Below are 22815 nucleotides of genomic sequence, written 5' to 3' on the forward strand. Positions count from 1 at the left end.
GGGGCCAAATCTTGTCCTGTCACTGAAATTTCTCATGAAATATGTACTTTCTGTGATTTGAATGCTGAGTATTTCCATTGGGAGAACTGCTCAAAAGCAACCCAAGAGAGCTCAGATAACTTAAGGTTTTAACTTAAGTAGAAAAAAGTAAGCCATGAGAAAAGGTTTGCATTCGCTGTCCTTTTTCCTCTGGCAGTTAGACTCTCCCTGCACTCTGTATTCAGAGACAGGGACTCACCCAGAGCCCCGCACCAGAGGGCCTCCTGGTTCAGTAGCTCACTCAGTTTTGAGTGCCTGCTCTGTGCCTATGACCCGTGGCTGCCTCAGATTAGATTTCTTTCCCCAGTTTACGTTTCCAGGTTTATTTTCTATCATTTCCTTCCATATTCTTTTATGTACTGCCCTACTTTTTTTCTGTTTCTCTCCTTTGTCTTACTTCACTTCCTTATAATTCCTTTCTCCTGTTCCCTCCTACTTTTCATATTCTCTTCTACTCCCAACCTCTTCTTTCAATAAACACTTTGTTTCTTAATATTCTTTGCCCTTTATTTCTTAATTTATAGAACTGTTGTCAGTGTTTAGGAAAATTTTGGAGTGTTCCTCCCCTTAGCCTAGCAAAATAAAAAAGCAGAGCATTATTTCAGAGTTAATAGGTCAGATACAAAGAAAAATTAAGGGTCCATCCACTAAGTTTCTGGTTCTGGATCATGGGTTCCTATCTCTGGCTTAGCTAGCTACCTTCTCGTGGCCTCACAATCAGTAGGTTATCTGCTCCCTCTTTGGAGACTCAGTCTTGGTTCTCTGAGTTCCGTGCTAATACTTCTGCTGGAATTTCAGTGACTTTTTGGCTTTGTCTGCTTTGTTGCCTCTGCCCTCTCATCTGTATGCATGAATAATTCCGCACTGGCTTTTCCACACTTACTCCTTCTGTGGATTCAGGGAGAATTAAGTTTGAAAGGCATTCTGGTTTTTGTCTCTTGATCCTTTCAAGTCTTCAGAACAACAGATGCATCAAGGTTTAAAACCAATGCCTCGAAAATCTTTTTCCTAATATGTGATCAGAATGCTTTGTAAGCAGAATGTTTTGCATCCCCTATTGTTTGACTGATCTTGTTCCTGCCCATTTTGAAGGTTAGCCTCTTGTACTGATCTTCCCCCTGGGGTTCTGATCACTGTCCTCTTCTTTTATGTTCACCTGTTGCCTTAAATTCAGATGGGAAAAGCTCATGAGACCTTACCTCTACTTCCCGCTGTACCCACAGTATTGTCTGGAAGCCAGCGTTTAAATTTTCTTCCTCTCTTGTAAAACCCACGTGTTTGTGCTCCCTGTCTCTTTTAGTGGAATTATCTATTATCTACTAGGTTGTCTAATGTGGAAGCCAAGGAGTCCTTTCCCTATTACCTTCCATTTGTCCTCAGGTTTTATCATTTGTGTCTGGAGTTTTTTCCTCCTAATTCATTAACTCTTTTCCATTTCCGCTGCATGGATGCAGGTCCTTACCTCCTTAACGGGAAATTATAAAAGCCTAATCTTATGATCTTCGAAAGGCTTCCATTGCCCACACTACTACCAAGATTTTGGTTTTTTTAGTATGAGGAGTCCGTCATCTACTAAAAATATCTCCATTTTGGGATGGTGAATGTTTCTTTTCCTCATTGTGAGCCATATAGGAACTTGGCAAGGAAGGAAATGTGAAACTTGTTAATTAGACGTAAATGGGGATGGTGTCAGCTGTGGCTTCCCTGTAAAATAATCTATAAAGCACTATTAGGTTCAGCGCCTTTTCCAAGCACAGCGTTGCACATTTTTATTTTTGCTTGGAGCAGGATTTGTAACTTTGTTCATTTAGTTCATCATTTTAGTGCTGGCCTGAAAAACAGAAATAATTCTATGAAAGTGTAGTCACTGCTGTTAGGTAATCTTGGCTGCATTGTCAGCAAGATCCCATTGGCAGTGCATGTGTTTTCCTCTTCTCCTTCAGCTCTTGCTGAGAAGCCTAGGGAGTAGGTGCTTGGTAGGAATTAGTAGAAAAACCCAATGTCACAGCAAGACAATAAGACTACTGCTGTTCTCAGCTACATCTGGAGCGTTTGGCTTGACTTACAAGCCTTGGCTTTAATCTCCCTGATTTCCTGGACCAGCTTTTGATATTGGACCTATTTGTTTGGTTCAGTCATGTATTTTAAAGTCTGAAAACACCACGCCAACTTTAAACAAAACAATTCCTTTTTCTAAGATATGGAAAAATTAGTTTTTCCATTTTGCCCCCTTTTGATGATAATAGAGGACCAGAATCTATTTATGACATTTAAAAGCAGGTTTTCATTAGGGTGATAGTAGCTAGAGAAATAGAATTCCAAAGAATTCTACATTGGGAAAATACAACGTGGGACTCCTCTAAGAATCAGCACTAAAATTAAACCAAGTGTTCTGTCTCATTGGATAAGAAGAGAGAGAGACTTGGGGTTATTGAGACAGTTCTGCCCATGACTTTGAGGTCACTGGACTTGTGTGCAGCTCAGCTTGCTCTTGTTCTCAAGGTCCAGGCTTGTGGCTACCTGAGTTAGAAGGAGAAAAAATCTGAGGAACTAAATAAAGCTGGGATGCTTTTATTGACTGTGCTTATCCCACAGCCTTTGAAGATGCCGACAGTGCCGTGGATGACCGCGATAGCGACTACCGCAGTGAGACCAGCAACAGCATCCCGCCTCCTTACCGCACGACTGCCCAGCCCAACGCTTCTGTGCACCAGTTCCCTGTGCCTGTGCCATCGCCACAGCAGCTGCTACTTCAGGGCAGTTCCCGGGACTCTTGCAATGACTCTGTGCAAAGTTATGACCTTGAATACCCAGAGCGGCGGGCTCTTAGGTGGGTATTGGGAACAAAGTACTTTCATTTCCCGGCACGCAGGTCCCAAGATGCAGCCGACATCAAGGATTTGGGTGCTTTAACCTCAGGTGGTAGTGGAAGTGTAGCAGTAGGGTGGGCCATGCTACAGCCATGGTGTGTAGATTCCTTAGTCTTCTTTTCCTCTCCCACACATTCATGTTTATACATTTCCATCAGTAGTATTTCTCTTTGTGATCAGCGATTCTCAACTGGTGAGAGCATGCCCACTTTGGCTGAAAAAAACCTGCTCACTTCTCTGCCCAGCCCCGAGATTTTGATACACCCTTCACCACGATTAAAAAAAGAAAATCACAGATGTTAGAAGTTTGGATAATTATTCCTACCTAAATGTTTTCCTGGGAATTTCAGATGAAAACGAATATGGTCACTCCATAACAGATTTAGTACTTTTGCTGGAACTTTAAAACAAATTTTTATTTTATTAGTTTCTTAAATATATAAAACACATGGTTAAAAAAAATGTTAAGGTACAGTACAGAATACAGCGAAGAATCTGCCACCCACACCTTTTGTCCTCCTCTACCCTATCCCCTTCCTGTCTCTTAGTTCTCTTATCTTTGTTTCTTATGCATCCTTCCATAGTTTATTGTCATATATTTATGAATATAAAAGTAAATATATAAATATGTGCTTCCCATGTTTCCCCCAACTTTTAAAAATTCGAACTTATAATTTAGAGAAATAATACAGTGAGCACCCATATTCATGTGGCCTAGATTCACCAGTTGTGTTAACATTCTCCCACATTTGCTTATTCTCTCTAATATATATTAATAAACACATGCTCTTTTTTTCCTGAACCATTTGAAAGTAAGTTACAGATATCATGTTACTTCACCAGGAAGTACTTTAGCATATGACTCCTAAGAAAAAGGACTTTCTCTTACATAAGCTCAATACTATGATCATACTCAAGAAATGTAATAATACAATGATATTTAATATATAGCCCATATTTAAATTTCTTCAGTTGTTCCACTAATTAGTTGTCCCACTAATGTTCTGTGTGTGTGTGTGTGTGTATGTGTATGTGTATGTGTATGTGTATTATGTGTGTGTATTCTTTTTTCCTTTTGATCTAGGATCCAATCAATGATCATGGTGCATTACGTTTGATTTTCTTGTTTCTTTAATCTCCTGTAGTCTTTTTTTTTTTGGTCTTTTAAGACATTAACATTTTTTGAAGAGTTCAGGCCTGTTGTTTTGAGAATGCCCCTTAATTTGGTTTTGTTCGATTGTTTCTTCATGTTTAGAATCAGGTTAAACATTTTTGGCAAAAATACTACATAGATGATATTTCCCTCACAATGCAGGCACATAAACTTACTTGTTTCCTTATTAAAGATGTTTAGTTTGATCTCTTGGTTAAGAAATCTGGTGTATACCAGATTTTTCCAATGTAAAGTTGCCTTTCCCTTTTGTAATTAAGGATATCTGAGGTAATACCTAAGATTGTGTCAATATTTTGCTTCCCCAACAACTTGTAATCTATTGATTTTAATATCCATTGATGATCCTTGCTGGAATCAATTATTTCATTGGTTGGAGGTTGGTTTTTTAAAACCATACCAATTTAGCTCATACTTTTGGTTGCTAAAATTTACTACACCTTAGGATGATTGAGCTCATTTTTTTTGCTCACTTTAACAACCTGGTGAATATTTATCCTGAGCCTCAGGTGGTGGTCTATCTGCTAGACATCATCCTGTCTCAGTTATTATCATTACTGAGTATAATTTCAATGAAATTTTTTCATAAAGCAACCAAGAATTCTCACTCTTCATAATCTGATTCTAGAAAGAAATATGCCAGGAATCCTCTAGTTGATCCCTACTTCTTGCTGGTTTATTAATTAAATATTTGCATATTTCGTTCATTTGATTTTAGTTATTTATATTGTCCTACGTTAAGAAAAAAACATAATAGTAAAAAAAAAATGTTTTGGCTCTCTTTCCCCTCTGTATTTGCAACATTATATGTGCAGACCAGCAGTAAGAATGGCACATCAACCTACCCGACTACATACTCTGCTGGACAACTGCAGTTTACCTAATCATTACCCTATTATCATTACTACTGCTATAATTAATAACACTTAGAGGAGCATTAGTGATGTACTTTAATTTGCAAAATTTTTTTCCTAAAATTATTCTTTAACTGAGCTCTAAAATTTGATTTTACTGTTGGCAGTATATGAAATGAGGTTAAAAAGTAAATATTTTATCATCTCCAGCAGAGGAGTAGTTAACATGATTTTTAAATAAACTTTTATTATAGACATTTTAATCTTAAATGTTTGAAATGATTTCTCCTTTAAAAAGTTATGAACAAATTATATCACTAGCATTGATTTTTAAACTTTTCTATTACTGTAAATACTGAGTTCTTGGAAATAGTCTAAGTCCTTAAGTTATACAGTTTTGTAAGAAGAACATTTAAAATCCTTGCGGGAACAAACGTGTTTGCAGTACCTTCCAGTCAATTAGAAGGGTAAAACTAAATAGCTTCATTCACTACAGCCATGGCTAGCTATTGATTTTAAGTTGGAACTATAAAGACTTCTTCCAGGCTGAGTTAGTTTAGTTTGAGTTCTTGAGGGTACTGGAGAATAATGAAACTGTATGTAAAAAAAAAAAATATATGTAAAATTGAATTTCCTCATTCCGTCAAATGGGCTTTTGTCTAATGAGTCCAGAATAATGGGAAATGTATGTAAATTATGTAAAAATAGATCATTTGAGGTTTGACAGTAGAGTTGGAGTTCGTTAGATGTTATATAGCCAAAGTATCTCTAGTGTTAACAGGTGTCAAAAGAATATCGGTTTCACTCTTGAAGATCTTTAATGACTAAGCGACCACTTTGATTTTGTTTCTGTTTCCTAAATAAATACCACTGGATGTTAGATCTATAAAAGAATAAACTGAGCTGACAAGCTCCTACTCTGCAGGCTGTCTCTACACGGGAAGCGGGCAGTCTCTAACCTAACTGAAAGGTCAGCTGTCTTCTGTGTTCATTCACTTCAGCTGGACATGTGGCTTCTGCTGTTGTAATCAGCATAAGAAATGATTTTCATTTCACTGTAATCCTCAGTGCATATAGCCTTAGATTTCACAAACAAATTATAGTGCTTTAAGTAATTTGCTCTTTTTGGTACTGTAACAAGGTTTGACTTCTGATAGTTGAAGATTTTTAGTATGTATATATTTTTTTCTTTAAAAATAAATATGTTTGACCATATTCTTGGCTATACTGCCTCAAATATAACTTTCAGCAAGTTAACAGCTTGGCTTATTTACAGACCCAAATTTATCAACAAATTTAGGTTTCTTGAAATCCCTTGATATATTTTCATGGAATACCTAACAGTTCTATCCTTTGGCATTTAACCACATTGTAAATATTGATGAAACATGTTCGTTTTGTTTGTTTATTTCTTAGAAAAATAAAAGGACCTAAAAAGCTCATGGTAGCAAGTGAAGTATTTTAAAGTTATTATAGCTGTTCTTTTCCTGATGTGGAAAATATTATTTGACTACATTGCTATAATAGTAATTTAAGAACATGTGGATTTCTTTATAGTTTTTCAGTCTGAATGGTTTTTATCAAATTCACAAGTTTACTAATTCTAGTTTTCTCATTGAATGTGCACTAAGTCTTATATTGTTTCTTTTTCCTGTTTTCCTTTTTTCTTTGCCTTACTATTCCTTCAATTTTATCCCTTTACATCAGACAAGGCTTGCAGGCTAAAAATGACAGAATTCGGATTATTTCAGCTTTCTCTGATGTTGACAATGAAGAACAGGAAAGTATATATGAGGAGATAGAGGGAAAAATATCTCAAGAGTTCTTAGAAAACAGTAACATAAATATAAAAGAAGCAGAAGAAATTAGAACTCCTTCAAAAACTGATAAATATTACAGCAAACAAGTACAACCAAAGCACAAGAACTGGAAAAAGATACCATTTCAGAGCCAAGAAACAGAATTCTCTGCTGCCTTTAATTTTGACCTTAAGTTTGAAACATCTATTTGTTCCAGATATCCTCGGAAATATGATACAATAGATAGGAGAAGGAAAAAGAAACCCTTATATAGTCATTTTGAAGACAGTGAAAGAAGACAATATAATAATAGATCAGGAACTAAGACTAACTTCAAAAGTTCATATCCCAATAGTGAAAATTGTAACCTTTGCCACATTGAAACGAAGAAACAAAATTACCCAGTTTTGCATCCCTACAAAAATGGATTTGTGGTTAAGAGTGGGATGTGGACCCCTAAGTTGGAAAGTCATGGTTATGATCTTCCTGATTTTAAGAACTGTGAAAAGTCATCAGGCTTAAACCAGCATGTCACTGATTTCATTCCGCTGGATATTCTTGAAGATTCTACTAGCAGTACTTCTGATGAACTTTTGGATTCCCCTATTTCTGATAACCAAGAAGATGATCTGTCACCAACATGTCATCCATCCAATGCCCATCATATTGGAGGCTTTCCTAAAGAATATTATGGAGCATTTCCAGCATTCCCATTACAAAAAATGAATTATGATGCAAACACACTTGGAGATCTGTCTGGCTGCCCCAAAGAAAAGATGACCCTGTCTTCTGTTGAGGAACCCAAAGAAGACTATATTGATACTATGGATGAGCTTCAGTGTTTTGTAGAAACAGTGTCAGGATATTTAGCAGAGAAAGAAGAGGAGATTAATAAATTTGGTTCCCTTTCAAAAACTAAAAAAACACCTAAACACAATAATACTATTGATAATACAGAACAAAAAATGTCGGGGGATCAAATACCACCTATAATCATTGTCAAGAATGACAAGGACAAGGCCATCTGTTTTCCTGAGCTGAATGGAATGAAATGTACTGTTGGTTCTTTGTTCAGTTCACTCACACAAAAGGTAGGCTCAGGCACAAAACATCTAACAACCTCTGTGGAAAAGCTCGTTTCTTTAGTTCCAGATAAAACAGAAACTCTTAATCAAATAGAGACAATTAATTCAGGATCTAGACCCAGAGTCAAGTCAGTATTGGAGAAGGATCTTTCCATGCAATCTCCATTATCTTCTATAACAGTTGATAATAAGGATTTTGGCAGACATGACAAAACCTCTGGAAATGAGCACACAGACAGAAAAACTGGAAGTTTAAGCTTTCAGGATGCAACAGAAACTACTGGAAGGGACTGTGCTCCACAGAGTCAGAGTTCAGTTATAAAGTCTGTTTTCAGCATGCTAACTCCATTAAAGATCTTTTCGGAAAAGAACAAAACTGAAAAAGATGATGGTAAGAACAAGGTGACAAGAAAGGAAAGCTTCGTTGGGTATGGATCAGAGTTAAATCAAAGGGACGACACCCTTGGCAATGACGGTAGCATCATTGCTTTAGATAGGAGTCATGGAGATACTACAGGGTTGTCCCAAATGCCCACAAGTGAGGATTTCTTGTTTTCCCAAGAGGTCAGTGAGCCTTCAAATTTAGCTAGTTCTGCAGGTAAGAAAGATGATATTGAGAGTCTGTTGGAAAGAAAACTCTGTGTAGACCCGTCTCTGTTACCAGGTGAACCAAAAATATGTGCCAAAGATACTCCAGGACACCCTTGTGTAGCTGGCAGTAGAATTGCAAATAAAGAGCCTTCTTCAAAGCCATTAGAGGGGGACAAAGTTACTGGTGATGATGATTTCCTTGAGCCACTCAGAAAATCCTTTAGCCAATTTTTGCTCGCTTCCCCTGAGACCTGTTCGAAGGAAACTTTGTCAGAATCTAGGAAAATCCAGCAGTTGGAGGAAGAGGGATTTGAAAGTGGTGCTAAGAAAGATGGACATTCCTTTTCCTTTAGTGGAAAACCACATATTCCATTTTTTAGAGTGCTTAGTCATTCTGAAAAGCAGCAAGATTTAAGAGAGAAACAAAGCATTTTTTCTTTGTTTAAATTTCCTTTCACTGACAGCCATATCACTGTCAATGACCAGAGTTTTTATGGCTCAGAAGTGACGATTGATGAAGAGATCCAAAGAAACTGTCATGAAAATGCCAAACTTAGTTTAATAAAATTTGGTTTAGTTCCAGATATTCATAATAATCTAGGGGAAATTGGTGATACAGAGACATTTAATAAGAACGACCAAATAAATTATCCTGAAGATGCCACACTTAATAAAATAAAGCCTGATTCAGTTCCAAATATTAATAATGGTCTTGGGAAGTTTGGGAGTATAGAGGAATTAAATTCAAGTAACCACATGGCAGTAGAGAACTGTGAAAGAGATACTTTAGCCACCCCTGGAGTTGTTCCCAAAGAACATACACCTTCTGATTCTTTGCGAGAAAGGAAGACTCTTACACAAGTTACATCTTTAACAGTATCTGACTCTTCATTAGCATTGACTTCTATTTCAAAATCCGCTTTGGTTAATGAAAGTAGCGAAGACAAATTTGTAAATAAAGCTTCCAAGAAAAGAACTGAAAGAGGCCTCCTTTCTGGCCTGTTTAATAGGTTCTCTTCTTTTGAAAACTTGTCTAGTCCACAAGAATTAAATTTGAAAAATGTTGATTCTCATCATAGGAATAATAGCCCAAGCTCACCCTCTGGAATATTTAACTTGATACCCAAGAGCAATGTGACTGATTGTAAACCACATGAAGCAAAGTCCATGTCTTCAGGTGACAGAAAGAGTTTAAATGGAAATAAGCATTTATCCTGGGATGAGATCACTGTTACTTCATGTGTGACTTCTGAGAACCAGAGGAACCATTCTGAAAAAAAAGAAACTTCTAACTTCACAAAAAGCTTCTTATCTTTACCTAAAGAAAACATACCATTATCTGATGCTTGGATTGATAATCATCATTGCCCTCCTACGTGGAAAAATCAGCAAAGTGAAAAGCATTGCCCCTCTTCTGAGAACAGTGTACTTCACTGTGCTCCAAGCACTCAGCAGGACCCCTTAGAGAAGTCTTTGGCTAAGAGGCCGACGCCATACCACGTTTTTGAGGCAAACCTATATGAAAATTCAAACCAGTTAAATCCACCTACACTAAATACTAACATTCTTAATACATCAAACCACTGTCAGGCTTTTAAAGAGATGAGGAATCCTTGCTGTTATGAATGGGACTCTGGTAGAAAAGATTTCTCTAAAAATTCCAGAAAACTCGAGCCAGTTTGTTATATGTTGAATCAAAATACATTTCCATCAGCTGGTGTTTCTTTGTGGCCTGACTCAGAAAACCCAGCAATAAGTTTTTGCCAAAAAGATCAAAATGCAAATATGTTGGAGTTGAGAATAAATTCAAACACTGTCATTTGGCATGACTTACCGTGTGACTCATTCGACCAGTTTGCATTTAATGAAGATTATTTATTAAGAAATGATATGTGGGCAGCTAAGTCATTACATGGAAATTCTTGTCATCTTCCAATTAATGAAACTAAGAATTCACTAGAAGAATTGCCCATTGACTTAAGTTCTTCAGGTTATGAGAAGACTACATGCCCCATAGTTGATAAAGAATCATTAAGAATGGGTGAAAACTTTGTTTTCTCAAGTTTCGGTCATGAATACCAGGAATGGTTGTCATGTCTTGAGAATGGAGTGTGGTGGCCATCAGAAGATGGAAATTATGGGTATTATATGTTCCATGATGGTCAATATGTCTATTCTCTTCTCACCGATTCTACTGGGCAGTATGCTTATTTATTTATACCTGGTTGTTCTTATCAAGAGTTTTTGAATTGTGATTTACAGACAAATGATCTATCAAGTATTATATTGGATGACAGCGTTATTTCTGCCTGTAGTTTTAAAGTACTTGACAAGGGAGATGAATTATTATGTTATGTTAACGAAGAACCAGTTGATGACCCTCTTGATTTATCTATAGGTTTGCCAAGAAGCGAGGCACCCATGTATCTAAATTTAGGAACCTTTTCACAAGTACTTGAAGAGTCAAGTTATGGACAAATAGATCAGTTATTAGATTTTTCAGGCTATAATTCTCAAAAGTTTAAAGGCAGTTTTGGATCTTTTGAAGAAAGGCTGTGTGGTTCTGAAGACTTTGAATGTGCATTGGATCTCAGAAATCAGCCCCAAATTATTAGTAATCATGTCTTAAATAAAAATCGAATTACAGAGGGAGGTAAGACCCATCCTCTAGCTAAGGATTCATTAGTTCAACTTTCCAGTTTTCATTGGCTTCAGTCTCCTGAAGAAGGTGCCTCTTTGGTTCATCTTGAGAATATGACTAACAGTCCACAACAAACAGAGGAGACATCCTCGTTGAACAAAGTGACTTCATTATTTTGTGCTTTGGGTGCTCCAGTTGGAAGTACTTTGAGTTTTGATGAGAATGAATCCTTAGAGTCTTTGGCCATGCAGAAAAAAGATCAACAGTCAAACTTAGCACAGCTCACAAATGATGGTTTTCAGTCATTAATCTTGAGTAAGCAATCAGAGAGTAACTCCCAAAATGAGGAGGAAAGTCTTCTTAAAAAGGATTCAGAGAGACAAATAGTATCCAATGTTCAGCAACCAGAATTTACTACAAATATGAAGCAAGAATTCCCTTTAAATAAAAGCATTCATATGAAAAAACGAAGTTTATTGAAATCTGTTTTCCAGGTAAGCCAAACAACTCCTCAGGCTAAATTAGGTCTAGAAGACGATGAAATCATTAGAGCTGCCTCTGTTTCAGTTCCTCTTTCATCACAGTTTAGTAAGGATGAACACAAGAATTGTGAGCTTCCCCAGGACCAGTGTTCCAAAGAGTCTGAGAGAACATTATTTAAAAGTGCAGTGAAACTTTTTGGTCTGGGAGAAGACTCTTCGGTAAGTGTGACAGCAAATGAAAAACAGGCATCTGGATTTTTGAACCTCTTTAAAACCCAGGTGAATAAAGAAGGACTACCAAACTTAGAAAAGAATGGTGATAAAAATACAAAGATAACATCTCAGGAAAAGAATGAATCTTTTGGTGTTTCAAATTTTTTTGATAGCCTTGGGGATTTTTTAAAAACCAGTGTATCTCCTACACAGACAGCTGAAAATAAGTCTATGTCTTCAATGACTAATAAGGATGAGGTCAAGACAAGTTCTAATCCCACACAGCTAACTGGCCAGGTTGTTGGGAACTTTCCTGCTGGACCAGTTTCCTCCAGAGGGAAGGTTCGGGCTAGAAGTCTGAACAGGTGGACTATTATTGACAACAGTGGGCTAAAGGAACCACCAGCTGCGGATATCCAGGGTAATAATTTGATTGAAGAAGTACCCTTCAGAGACCACGGAATCCAGCAGTCACCAAATCCATCTTTCTCAACAAGTTGTCTCACAGATTCTTCAGTAGAAGCTAGTGGTATGCCTACAGTGACAGAAATTTCAAGAAGTAATAAAACATCTTTTGATATTCTGAACAGAAGAAATGTAAATGAACAAGATGATTTTTCTGACAAAGACTGGAGTTTTTCGACGGTCACATCTCCATCCCAACCAGAATTGCCAACCAGAAGGAGTATATTTTCTTTCCTGACTGGATCTGAAAAATCTGAGAACACAGCCTCTGCTACTCGACCAAAACCCAAGTCTCAAGCAGAAGGGCTATTCACACTTCCCTCCTTTTTTTCCATTACTAACTCAAGTATCAAGAAGGATGCGTCTCATAATAGCTCTTTTAGTTTCTTCAGCTTGCCCTTTTTGGATGAGAAACAGCAGACTCCTGGGGAAAAACATAGCCTTTCAACTGTTGCTCCAGTGACATCCCAGCCCTGTAAGAAGCCAAGTGTTTTTGTAGACATGGGTGGCACAATGACTAGAGAAGTTTCCAGTGACAGTAGAGATAGCACAGTCCAGGAAGAAGTTCGTGAACAGCAAATAGCTCCTTGTGTTTCCATGAGCATTCCCACTGAGGTTACCTCCCTTGAAGATGAGCTCTGTGGAGGGAAGGCCTATCAAGGAAAACTAGGTTCCAGTGATGGATCAGGGATACCTTTAGCAGAGTTCCAGATGAATCAGTTGCAAAAAGAGATTATTTCTCATTCAGCAGGATTTCAGGCACAGACTGAAATACTGTTCATTGGTCCTGAGACCCTGGGGGTAACTCCTCAAGAAGAGGATTTCATACAGGAAGCTTCCCCTGGTGACTCACTGGCCAGGTCTTTTTCACACGATAGCCATTTGATTGAAAAGCTCAACAATTTAGACGCTTGCACTAACCACCACCAAAATGAAAGATTTGCTAGTGACCCATTGCACTTGCCATTAGAAAAGGCCCCTGATGAGGTGTTAACACAGACCCAGGAGCCAGCCTTTTCCTCTGCTGAGCCGGGGTGTGCGAGGCACCTTCAGAGCAGAGATGCAGATAAAGAAGCAGACAAATCAGTGATGGGCTCTTCAGTAGAAATGCTTTCAGGGTTTGTGACCAAAGTGAAATCTTTCTCTGGGAGTTTAGTTGAACGTCCCAAAACTTTCTCTGGATTTTTCTCCTGTTCTAAACCTCCAAAGAAAAACACCTTTATCTCTCTCTCTTCTGGTATATCATCTCAGCCACGCAAAGGTGAGTTATTTGGAATTTTCAAAAGTTCCAAACTAGAGGCATGCAAACAAGAATCATCTATCCCCGCTACTACGTGGCTCCAAAGTGGTGGTTCCAGAGATGCTGTAGGATCAGTACCTCCAGAAAATTTGTGGAGAGAAGCTGCATCTGCAGCATTCGGTTCAGAATCTACTCTCAGTGACTATAGAATGACTGCGGTTAGTGCAAAGTCAGGCTCGGAGACCTTGACAGACGATCCGAAAGTAACAACTGAAATGGAAAACAATATTCCTGACGATATTCCCGAACCCCAGGGTTCTGAAACAATTGGGGCTGCATCTTCTGTCTCAGGGGATGATACTGGGCAAGGAGTATTGTCTCTGAGTGATGAAGGAGACATGGGGACGTTGCAGGGTACAGACACAGAGACATCATTTGAAACAGAGCATATTTCATTGCTACCACAGTTGCATCCAGATGTTACTGGGATTGCCACAGAGCTTCCCCCTCTAATTCAGCCTCCTCTTCCCCTTGAGCCAAAGCCAGCTATGCAGTCTGCCCCCACAAACCAAGACTTCTTGGAGCCACAGGCAGACAATTCACTAGAAATCAATACTACACTGTTCAGTGAGGCAAGTTCCATTGGCCAGAGTGCCACACTGGAAATCCAAGGGTCCCTTTCTCACTGTCTCCTGGAGGAGACTGTGCTGTGTGCTAAAGAAAGTTATGGGATACTTGATGCCCAGAAAGATCCACCTGCAGTCCCCCAGGAAACAGAGCAGCCAAGACTACGTTTTGAGACCCCAAACATGACCAATTGGCCAAAGCTTCGTTTCTCATCCTCTGCTACTGACTATGGGAAACCACTGAACTCTTTCTTTTCCCCGCCTTCCTCCTCTGGCAATAGAGCAGCTGCGACTGGTTTAATATCAGGTTTTAAGAAGTTGTCAACTCTATTTGAGGGAGGTCATGAGGAGAAAGGGATCCCAAGCGATCCCAAACTAAGGTTTGGGAAGAAGCTGGATCTTTTATTCCCATGGCCAAAAGAGAACAAAGGGGGTCCTGAACGAATGCCTGCAGAATCTTCCTCTCCAGTTTTGGTTATCAGCGGTGACCAGGACCTTATCTCTAGTGAGGCAGACAAAGTTTTGGAGTCTTCTCAAATGTCTAGGGCCAGTGCTGAGTCCGCCAAGGTCTCTGCTCAGCTCGCTGGAACCTCTGAGCTGCTGGAGGCCAAGGCAAGTATATGTACTCATGGGCTTTCAGGGCTCGGAGAAGTGGAAAACCAGCAGGCAATCGCAGCATCTGGAGAACACTGGGCTACCAAAGGCAACCTCTCTGGCCCCACCTGTCCTTCAGGTGGTCACGAGGCAGAGTGCTGCACTGGCTCTGAGCTACTTCACCAGCCAGAAACACGAGAAGAGGAGGTGGCGCCTGCTCGCACTGACTCTGTTTTGAATGTACAGCAGCCAGTTACTCTGTGCGGCATCAAGGAACCAAAGATCAGCAAAAGGCCTGTTTTCAACTAACGCATCATAAATGATTTTAAGGAATTGACCATTTATGATGCAACGACTTAGTGATAGATTAGTTGTAGCCTGCTTCTTATCCTCCCTGTGTCTTTCCTAGCACCTGACATTCATTTAATTAGAGGTTAAATAACAAGAAATAATGTGTGGGTCTTTTCATCCTCTCCCTTCTCTCTAGTGCCAAATATAGTTTATTTATTGGAACAAGGAGCTTCCTGCTTAAAGAAAAGTCTAGGCCCTGAGATGTACTCACTCTGGTGTGCTCTGCCTTATATAACGTGGAATGGAGAAGGGAGGGCAGAAAGAGGCAGCAAGTAGTTGAGTGGCATATATGAATTACAATCACATGACAGGCTGGGATGCTTCCTTAGGCCTTCAGCACTTATATTTATAATGGTGGGGAGAGACCTACATTGCTTTGTTTTTCCAAGTCTTCTAAGACGCTTTCTCCAATGGCAATGAGGGCATTAACTGAAATACAAAGTGCAAAGTGCGGCTTGGGATAATCTATATTCTACTTCCTCTTCCACATGGGTTTGCATAGCTTCTTCCAGTCTCTGCCTTTTACTACCCTTGAGACTTGTGTCTGATAAGTGCTTTGAGTAAAAAGTCTTGCAGGAGCTCAGGACTATTGTATACTGTAATGCTTCAGTCTGGAGCATTATGCAGGGTCCATCTGTAAAGGGTACTATTATTTCTCCTAAGACGGAGCATCATACAGTGCGATTTAAGAATGCTGCTTTGACCTCTGGGCCAAATAGGGAAACAAATTTTTTTTCTGGGTATGGGAATTCAGGTGACTGAGAGAGGGGTTGGGCTGGACTCTCTTCAGGTATAGAAATGCGTTAATATGGCCTTGACTCAGATCCTGGAGTTGGACTTTGTCCATCTTATCCAGAACTGAGCTATGTCCTGAGAGCAGCTCGGTCACAGATGGGTAAGTTTGTCTTTGGGATACTCCCTGTGCTACCAGGGATATTATTGTAACATTCATGTGGTGGTCAGTGAGGTACCCTGAGCAATTTCTTGAGCCTAGCTTCCATCTCCCGATGGCTTCCATTACCTCATCACACTGAGGGCTGAGAGATAGTTGAAGGAATAAGTCCATTCTCCTTTGCTTATCCTAAGGAATAGGCATTCACATTGACCAATTGTAGAGGAAGAAAAAAGGACCTCAGTTTAACCAATAAGAGAAAAAGGGATAAGAGTTCATTCATTTTATTATGTGAAGATCAGAGAACTTTAATCACAGCCACTGGACAAGTTTCTTTAGAAGTCTGAGTAAAGAATTTTAGACATAAACAACAGATTGTTTTAATAATTCTTAACCTACTTATAAATATCACATTAAGATAAAGCATTCTTCAGAGTCAATTGTAGGGTTGACGTTAAGTGCTGTTGGAGAACCCAGCATGTATTTTTTCCCCTGTCATCACTGCTGAGTAGAGACTAGTTCTTTTAGATCGTAAAGTTTGGTCCTCTTTTCCCAGGAACCTCCTGTTTGTGATTCTTGCCACTGCTACGATCATTATTTCCTGGATTAATCCGTCACTTTGCCCTGATCCCTAGTTTGCATTTATTTACTCATCTGTCTTTCCTCTCATTCTCACAGCCCCACCAGCAGTAGTAGGTATGGCTCCTCCTGTAACGTGAGCCCAGGAAGCTCTCAGCTGAGTGAACTAGACCAGTGTCATGAACAAGATGATGACCGTCGGGAGAGGGACTCGATTCATTCCTGCCGTAGCTCTGGCAGCTTCTCCAGAGATGGCCAAGCAGGTTTTGGAGAACAAGAGAAAGCCTTGGAGGTGACAGGTGAAGACGAGAAGGGGAGAGCATGTGAACCCAAGGAGATGAAAGATGTCACAACCCATCCTCCCCCAGACCTGGTGCTACACAAAGACCACGTCTTAGGCCCCCAGGAGAGGTAGGTAATGGTTGCCTTGAGGAGCTCACATGGTTTCCTCAGGACCTGCCCTGTGATATTGCTGAATATAAGTACTTTTTATTTTTTTCTCTGCAGCTTGGTATGGTGGTGATCAGGGTACTGAGGCTTAGCGCTACACTGCTTTCTTTGATTTTTGGTATAATTCCCAAGATATTTTGAGGCTCTCTGAAGAGCACTGGGGTTCTTATAGTTAGCTGCAGTGTACCAGGCCTTCTTGCATCTGCAGTTCTTGGCTTACTAGTAGACCCCACATATGGCAGCCCCCAAGTTCAGAACTGACCTGAGCCCTATAGATTATTTCATTGAAAGGAGCTGCTTTGAATGAAATAGGCTTCCCAGCCTGTTAATTTTTAAAATTGTTTTGGGAACATTGCTTTTTGTTTTGTTTTATTTACTAGCTAAGAAAACCAGGAGGATAGTATTAAGAAAGAATTGGTCTAGGAGCCAGATCTAACCCACCCCTCAGCCTTCCCAGGGCCTAGCAGTGTGCCAGGCAATAGTCTTGTGATGAAACCTAGTACAGAGTTTGAGTGTGGTTATTGAGCTACATTGGTCAGTAGAGTTGCTGATAGGTTGGGGCAAAGCAGGGTTTCTAAGTCTCGACACTATAGACATTTTGAGCCAGATAACTATATATATATATATATATATATATATATATATATTTTTTTTTTATTTTTTTTTTTAATGGGGGGCTATTGTAGGTATTGTAGGATGTTTAGTAACATCCCTGTCCTGTACACACTAGATGCCAGTAGCAGCCCTCTGTTGTGGCAACCAAAAATGTGTCTAGATATTGCCAGATTTCCCCTGGGGGACAAAAGTACCCCCAGTTGAAAAGCACTGGGGTAAAGTGATAATAAAGGCTAGGTGTGACTGAGACTCTCAAATTTCAAGGTCTAATGCAGCTTCTCCTTGAAAGACCAAAACAGTGGCTGCTGATGACATGGTAAAAGTTAGAGAATGTCTGGTACGTCTACTCCACCACTGAAGGTATAAACATATTTCCTCTTCTCCGTTTTCCTGATTTTTAGTCATCTCTGGTGGCTCATCTAATAGATGAGACATCCAGGAGACTGAGCTCTGGACTAGATTTTTTTACTGGGTTGACAGCCCACTGAAAGGTGGCTCTTTGTAGATATTAGACTTGGCAGATAATATCTGGGTAGAGTTCTTGGTAGAGCAGCAGAAATACCCAGCACGAGTATTTGTCCCTCTCTACTGGCTGTGTCCTCTCAGGTCCTACAGTAGCTGTGCAAGTGAAGTCCAGTGCTACGTTGGCCAGAAGTACCTACAAATGTTTTAGAACAATTGACCCAGTTAAATGGCATTAGAGTACAGCATACTATCTTACATGTCTAGATGGTAGACACTTGTTTGCTGCCTTGGCAGTAGACCCCAGTGGGAGAAAAGAGAAGCAATAGCACCAAGAATCAACTACTATTCCACAGTTAAGGACCTGGATGATGATTTGTTCTAATACAGGGTAGTATTTCTGTCTTAAAGGTACTTTGTATTTATTGTTCTTTTCACTGAATGTGTTCTTGAGGCAACTCAAAGAATGAGATCATGGCAGAAAAAGGGCTGTGCCTTTTTTAAATTTATTATTAGTTTCAGGTGCACAAAACAAAGTAATAGTTAGACATTTATCATTTATATCCTTCACATTGTGTCAACCCCCCTCTCCCCATCCACTATCCCTCTGACATCGCACACAGCCATTACATTTCCACTATCTCTATTCTTAATACTGCAGTCTAGGAACTGGTAAGCCTTCCAATATACTTAGTAGAGCAGGAAGCGTTTGCAGGAACAAAATTCTGCCCTAAGAATGGTATATAGACCCCCAGCGGAGACTGGTGGTCTTGAGAGGTGAGATGAGAGAGTTACTCCACACCTTTCTGCATAGTTTTAATTCTAGACATTGATTCAGGGCCTTGCCATTGCTTCTAGTATCCTGCTCCCTGACTGTCCCAGTGAGCTGCCTCATTAGGTGAGTGAAAAGGGGGGAAGAAAGAGAGGGAACAGATGAAAAGCTAAAAGGAGTTGTCATTATAGAGAGGAATTTTTTTCACATTGGATATTCAGGACTATGCCTGAATCACTAAACAAGTATAGGCATGAATATAAACCATTTTATTTTAGATAATTGGCACTTTTGCCTTGAGCACTGTTACCTTGTGGCCTGGGCTATTTTTAAGGAACATTCTTTTCTTTGTTACAAGTTTTCCCGAGGAGAATTCATCTTCACCATGTACCCAAGCCAGAGCACACTGGATCCGGGCAGTTACCAAGGTTCGACTCCAGCTGCAGGAGGTAGGAAATCTGTTGTTCTAGTAATAGCTGGGACACTTCTTCCTTTGAAATTGGGAGACATATGGTGCTGAAGTTGCAGTCAGTGATTAGTCATCTTCTTACAGTGTGCTTCTGAGAATGCATTACAAGTAAGTTAGAGCCCTTAGAGATGGGAGGTGACCATTGGCTTTCTGCTAGGCTAATTAGTGGAAATCATATAGACCTAGTGGGTTGAGAGCCTGAAGGTAAAGTTAAATGCTATTTTCAGTATCATAATCATCTTGAGGCCATTTTATTTTGAGTTTAGGACAAGGGACTATTCAAGGCCTCTTAGGGTCAGTTGTTGTAGTACTAGCTGACCTATACAGAGCCAAAAGTTTTACACAATGTAAGAAATTTCTAATGGGCTTCCCTAATTTAAAGCCCAGTGCATCAACACAGTAAGATGTGAAACTGTAAAATACTAAAAATGTTTTTTACTTTTAGTGTTATAAGTTTGAAGTGTCCCTATCTGTGTGTCTTCAGGCAGAAAGACAAGAGGCTGTCAGTGTAATGCCTGGCAGATATTTAAAATGCAAGCATGCTCACATGTGTAAACACTCTTAAATTTGTTTCAAATTTAGGGAAAGGTTGCCAAAACAGTATTATACAAAACACCCATAACCTCCTCACCAAGATACCCCAATTTTGACATTTTACCATATATGCTTCATCACCCTCCGTCCTTTATGATTAATCTTTTTCTGAACCATTTGAGCAAAAGTTGGAGACTTGATGTTCTGTCATTTCAAAATATTCCTTTTAGTATTTCCCAAAAAACAAGGCTAATCTCCTCTATGACCACAGTATAACCATCCAAATCAGTAAATTAACAATGATGACACTATCATCAAGACCCCATGCAAATTTTTCTAACCATCCCAACAATGTCTTTTTTCTTTTCTGGTCCAGGATCCAATCCAGGCTGATATGTTGCATTTACTAGTCATGTCTCTTTAGTCTCCTTAATATGGAACAGTTCCTCAGTCTTTCTCATCTTTAACAGATGGTACAGGCCTTTCATTTTGAAGTATGTTCTTCTTTTTGGGTCCATCCAGTGTTTTCTCATGTCCAGACTCAGGCCATGCTTTCTTGGTAGGAATTAATAAAAAATGATGCTGGACTCTTTTTTTATGAATGACATCAGAAAGTACATGATGTCAACCTGTCCTACCCCTTGTAATGTTAACTTTAATCACCCAGTTAAATTTCTATCAGCCATGTTTCTCCACTGTCAAGGCACAGTTTTTCCGTTTGTAATTGATAAGTCTTTTGTGGTACAATAGTCTGAGACTATGCCAATATCTTATTCCTCATCAAATCTCTATTTACCAGCTAAGTATCCATTGATGATGTCTGTCTGTATCTACCACCACTAATGATGGTTGCCAAATGGTAACTTTCTGTTTCCACTATCCTTTCTACATTAATTGGCATTCTACTATAAGAAAGAGATTTCCCTTTTCTTCCATCAATTTATATCAGTATGGACTCATGGATTCCTAATTTATTACATGACTTGTAATCCCTTACTATCATTTATTTTGATGCTCAAATTGTCCTAGCTTCATACAAGCACTGTTAATTTGACCCTTCAGGGAGAAGATAATATTTTAATAATAATTGAAAAAGTAGCTGCATTGGAGAAAGCATTTTCAATATAGATGTTTGAAAATGTGACCTTTTGTGTGTGTGTGTGTGTGTGTGTGTGAGTGTGTAGTCTTTTATTATCAGAAACAATGAGGGTTACCTATAAAAACTCATGACTGCATGTTCTAAAATCTTGGCAAGAGGCTATTAACATACTTATCCTTCTAGTGAAAATTTCAGTGAGGTTTGAACTTGTTTGTTAAAAATATAAAAACATTTTCGACTATTTTGTAAGACATCAGCGAATATAAAGTTATTAGCCAAATTTCTACAAAATCTTTGAATAATTGATACGTGGGAACCAATTGTACGGTTTTCATTTGACTCATATCTCAGTATATTTTTCAGCTATGACAGCTATGAAAGCCAAGTATTGAAATAATTGAATGTGGAACCAGACTTTCAAATCATTCTATAACAATGTTAAACCAAGATTTTAAAAATAATGAGGGATATTATATCACATTGCTTTCACTAAAAATATTATTACTGCTAATACTTTAGTGACAGCAAAAATATTTTTATGTCATTAAAAATATTAAGTGCTTTTCTTTTATGCTTTTTAAATTTTAATTTTTATAATGTAATGAATATATTAATACAATTATACATGTATAATTATAGTTTTTAAATGAACATACACAAATTGAAGGATGTGTGCTAAAAACTTCCATGGATAAAGGCTGATTAATCATAAATATTGGGAGTCTGTTGATCTAGACTGACATGCGATAAACACTTAAAGTGAACATTTATGGAGTCAGTGTCATAATACTTACTGATATTTTATTTCTAATTTTTCAGAAGTAAGGTCCTTGCAATTATTATAAAGGAAAGTAAAATAACCTCCATGTAAAATAAAAGTTCTGAATGAGAAAAACAAGAATTTATACTGGAGCAGACACAGTTTGTTATGACTTTTTCTTTTTAATAGGCAATTCAGTCTCTCTAGAAGACTAGCCAAAGCTGCCAAAGCTTGGAATTATTTAGAGAAAAGTATGACTTATTTAAATTAAGAACCATTTTCACTTAATTGAATAAGAGAACAATTAAGAACCATTTTCACTTAATTGAATAAGAACAATTATACATATATTCTTAACACAGGTAATGTAACTGGAAGCTGATTGGATGTGGCCAAGAGAAGAAAGAAAGCCAGAGTTTAAAGAAGGATTTGATAACAGTTTAAGATAGAGTCAGAAGTACACCCTTTATACTTAAGATGAGATGTGCTGACAGATTGATTAAGGTTGTGAGACAGTAAGAAGTTAAGTATAGCAAGCACCAAGGGTATTTTTTTCCTGAGTAGTTGGAAGTTCTACCTAGTCATTCTTAATGGTCTGACCCAAGACAATTTTTGTTAGTTTCTTATTGTTCTAGAATTTCTTCATACAAGTGCAAGCAAATGTGAATATATTTCTAATCTCCCCACAATTTTTGTTTTGTTTTGTTTTTTGTTTTTACAAAAGATGGTATATCTTGGAGAACATCTTGGAGATGTTCTCATTGTGTATAAAAAGTGTGAAAAACACACTTTTCATTTGGAGAGTCTTCCATAATTACTTTAAGAGAACTTTTTTTAACAGTTGCATAATTTCCCCCTGTATTGTATTACAGGTATTTGACTAGTCTTCTGCTGATGTTCATTTGGTTGTTTCCAGTTATTTTCTATAACCATGTGGCAAGTGAGAACCTTTTACATATGCCGTGTTGCATGTGTGTGAGTGTATTTGAGGGGATATCAGAGTTGGCAGTTTTGATAAATATTGCCAAATGGCCCTCTATTTGTCAGTGGCTTAAAACAACAAAGGTTTATTTTGCTCATGCTGCCTGTCATTTTACAAGTTAATTGAGTTCTGCTTGAAGTTGTCTTCTCTCTGCAATTCAGGCTGTTGGGCAGCCAGCAT

General features: G+C 38.6%; 1 protein-coding gene across 5 annotated transcripts in view; it reads left to right on the plus strand.

Annotated features, from left to right (window-relative positions):
- UNC13B (unc-13 homolog B) overlaps window positions 1-22815 on the plus strand; it is a 173138-nt gene that overhangs the window by 74240 nt on the left and 76083 nt on the right. For 4 of the 5 annotated variants that reach the window (XM_074330678.1, XM_019729033.2, XM_019729037.2 and 1 more), the window contains exons 8-10: window positions 2635-2869; window positions 16592-16903; window positions 19150-19240. In XM_074330678.1, the coding sequence (XP_074186779.1) occupies window positions 2635-2869; window positions 16592-16903; window positions 19150-19240 (638 nt within the window). Of the gene's footprint in view, window positions 1-2634; window positions 2870-6950; window positions 14964-16591; window positions 16904-19149; window positions 19241-22815 lie in introns of all 5 variants that reach the window. The other variant, XM_074330677.1, reaches the window with a different exon arrangement.

The sequence above is a fragment of the Rhinolophus sinicus genome, linkage group LG04 (genome assembly GCF_036562045.2).
Source record: "Rhinolophus sinicus isolate RSC01 linkage group LG04, ASM3656204v1, whole genome shotgun sequence".
Taxonomy (NCBI): Eukaryota; Metazoa; Chordata; class Mammalia; order Chiroptera; family Rhinolophidae; genus Rhinolophus; species Rhinolophus sinicus.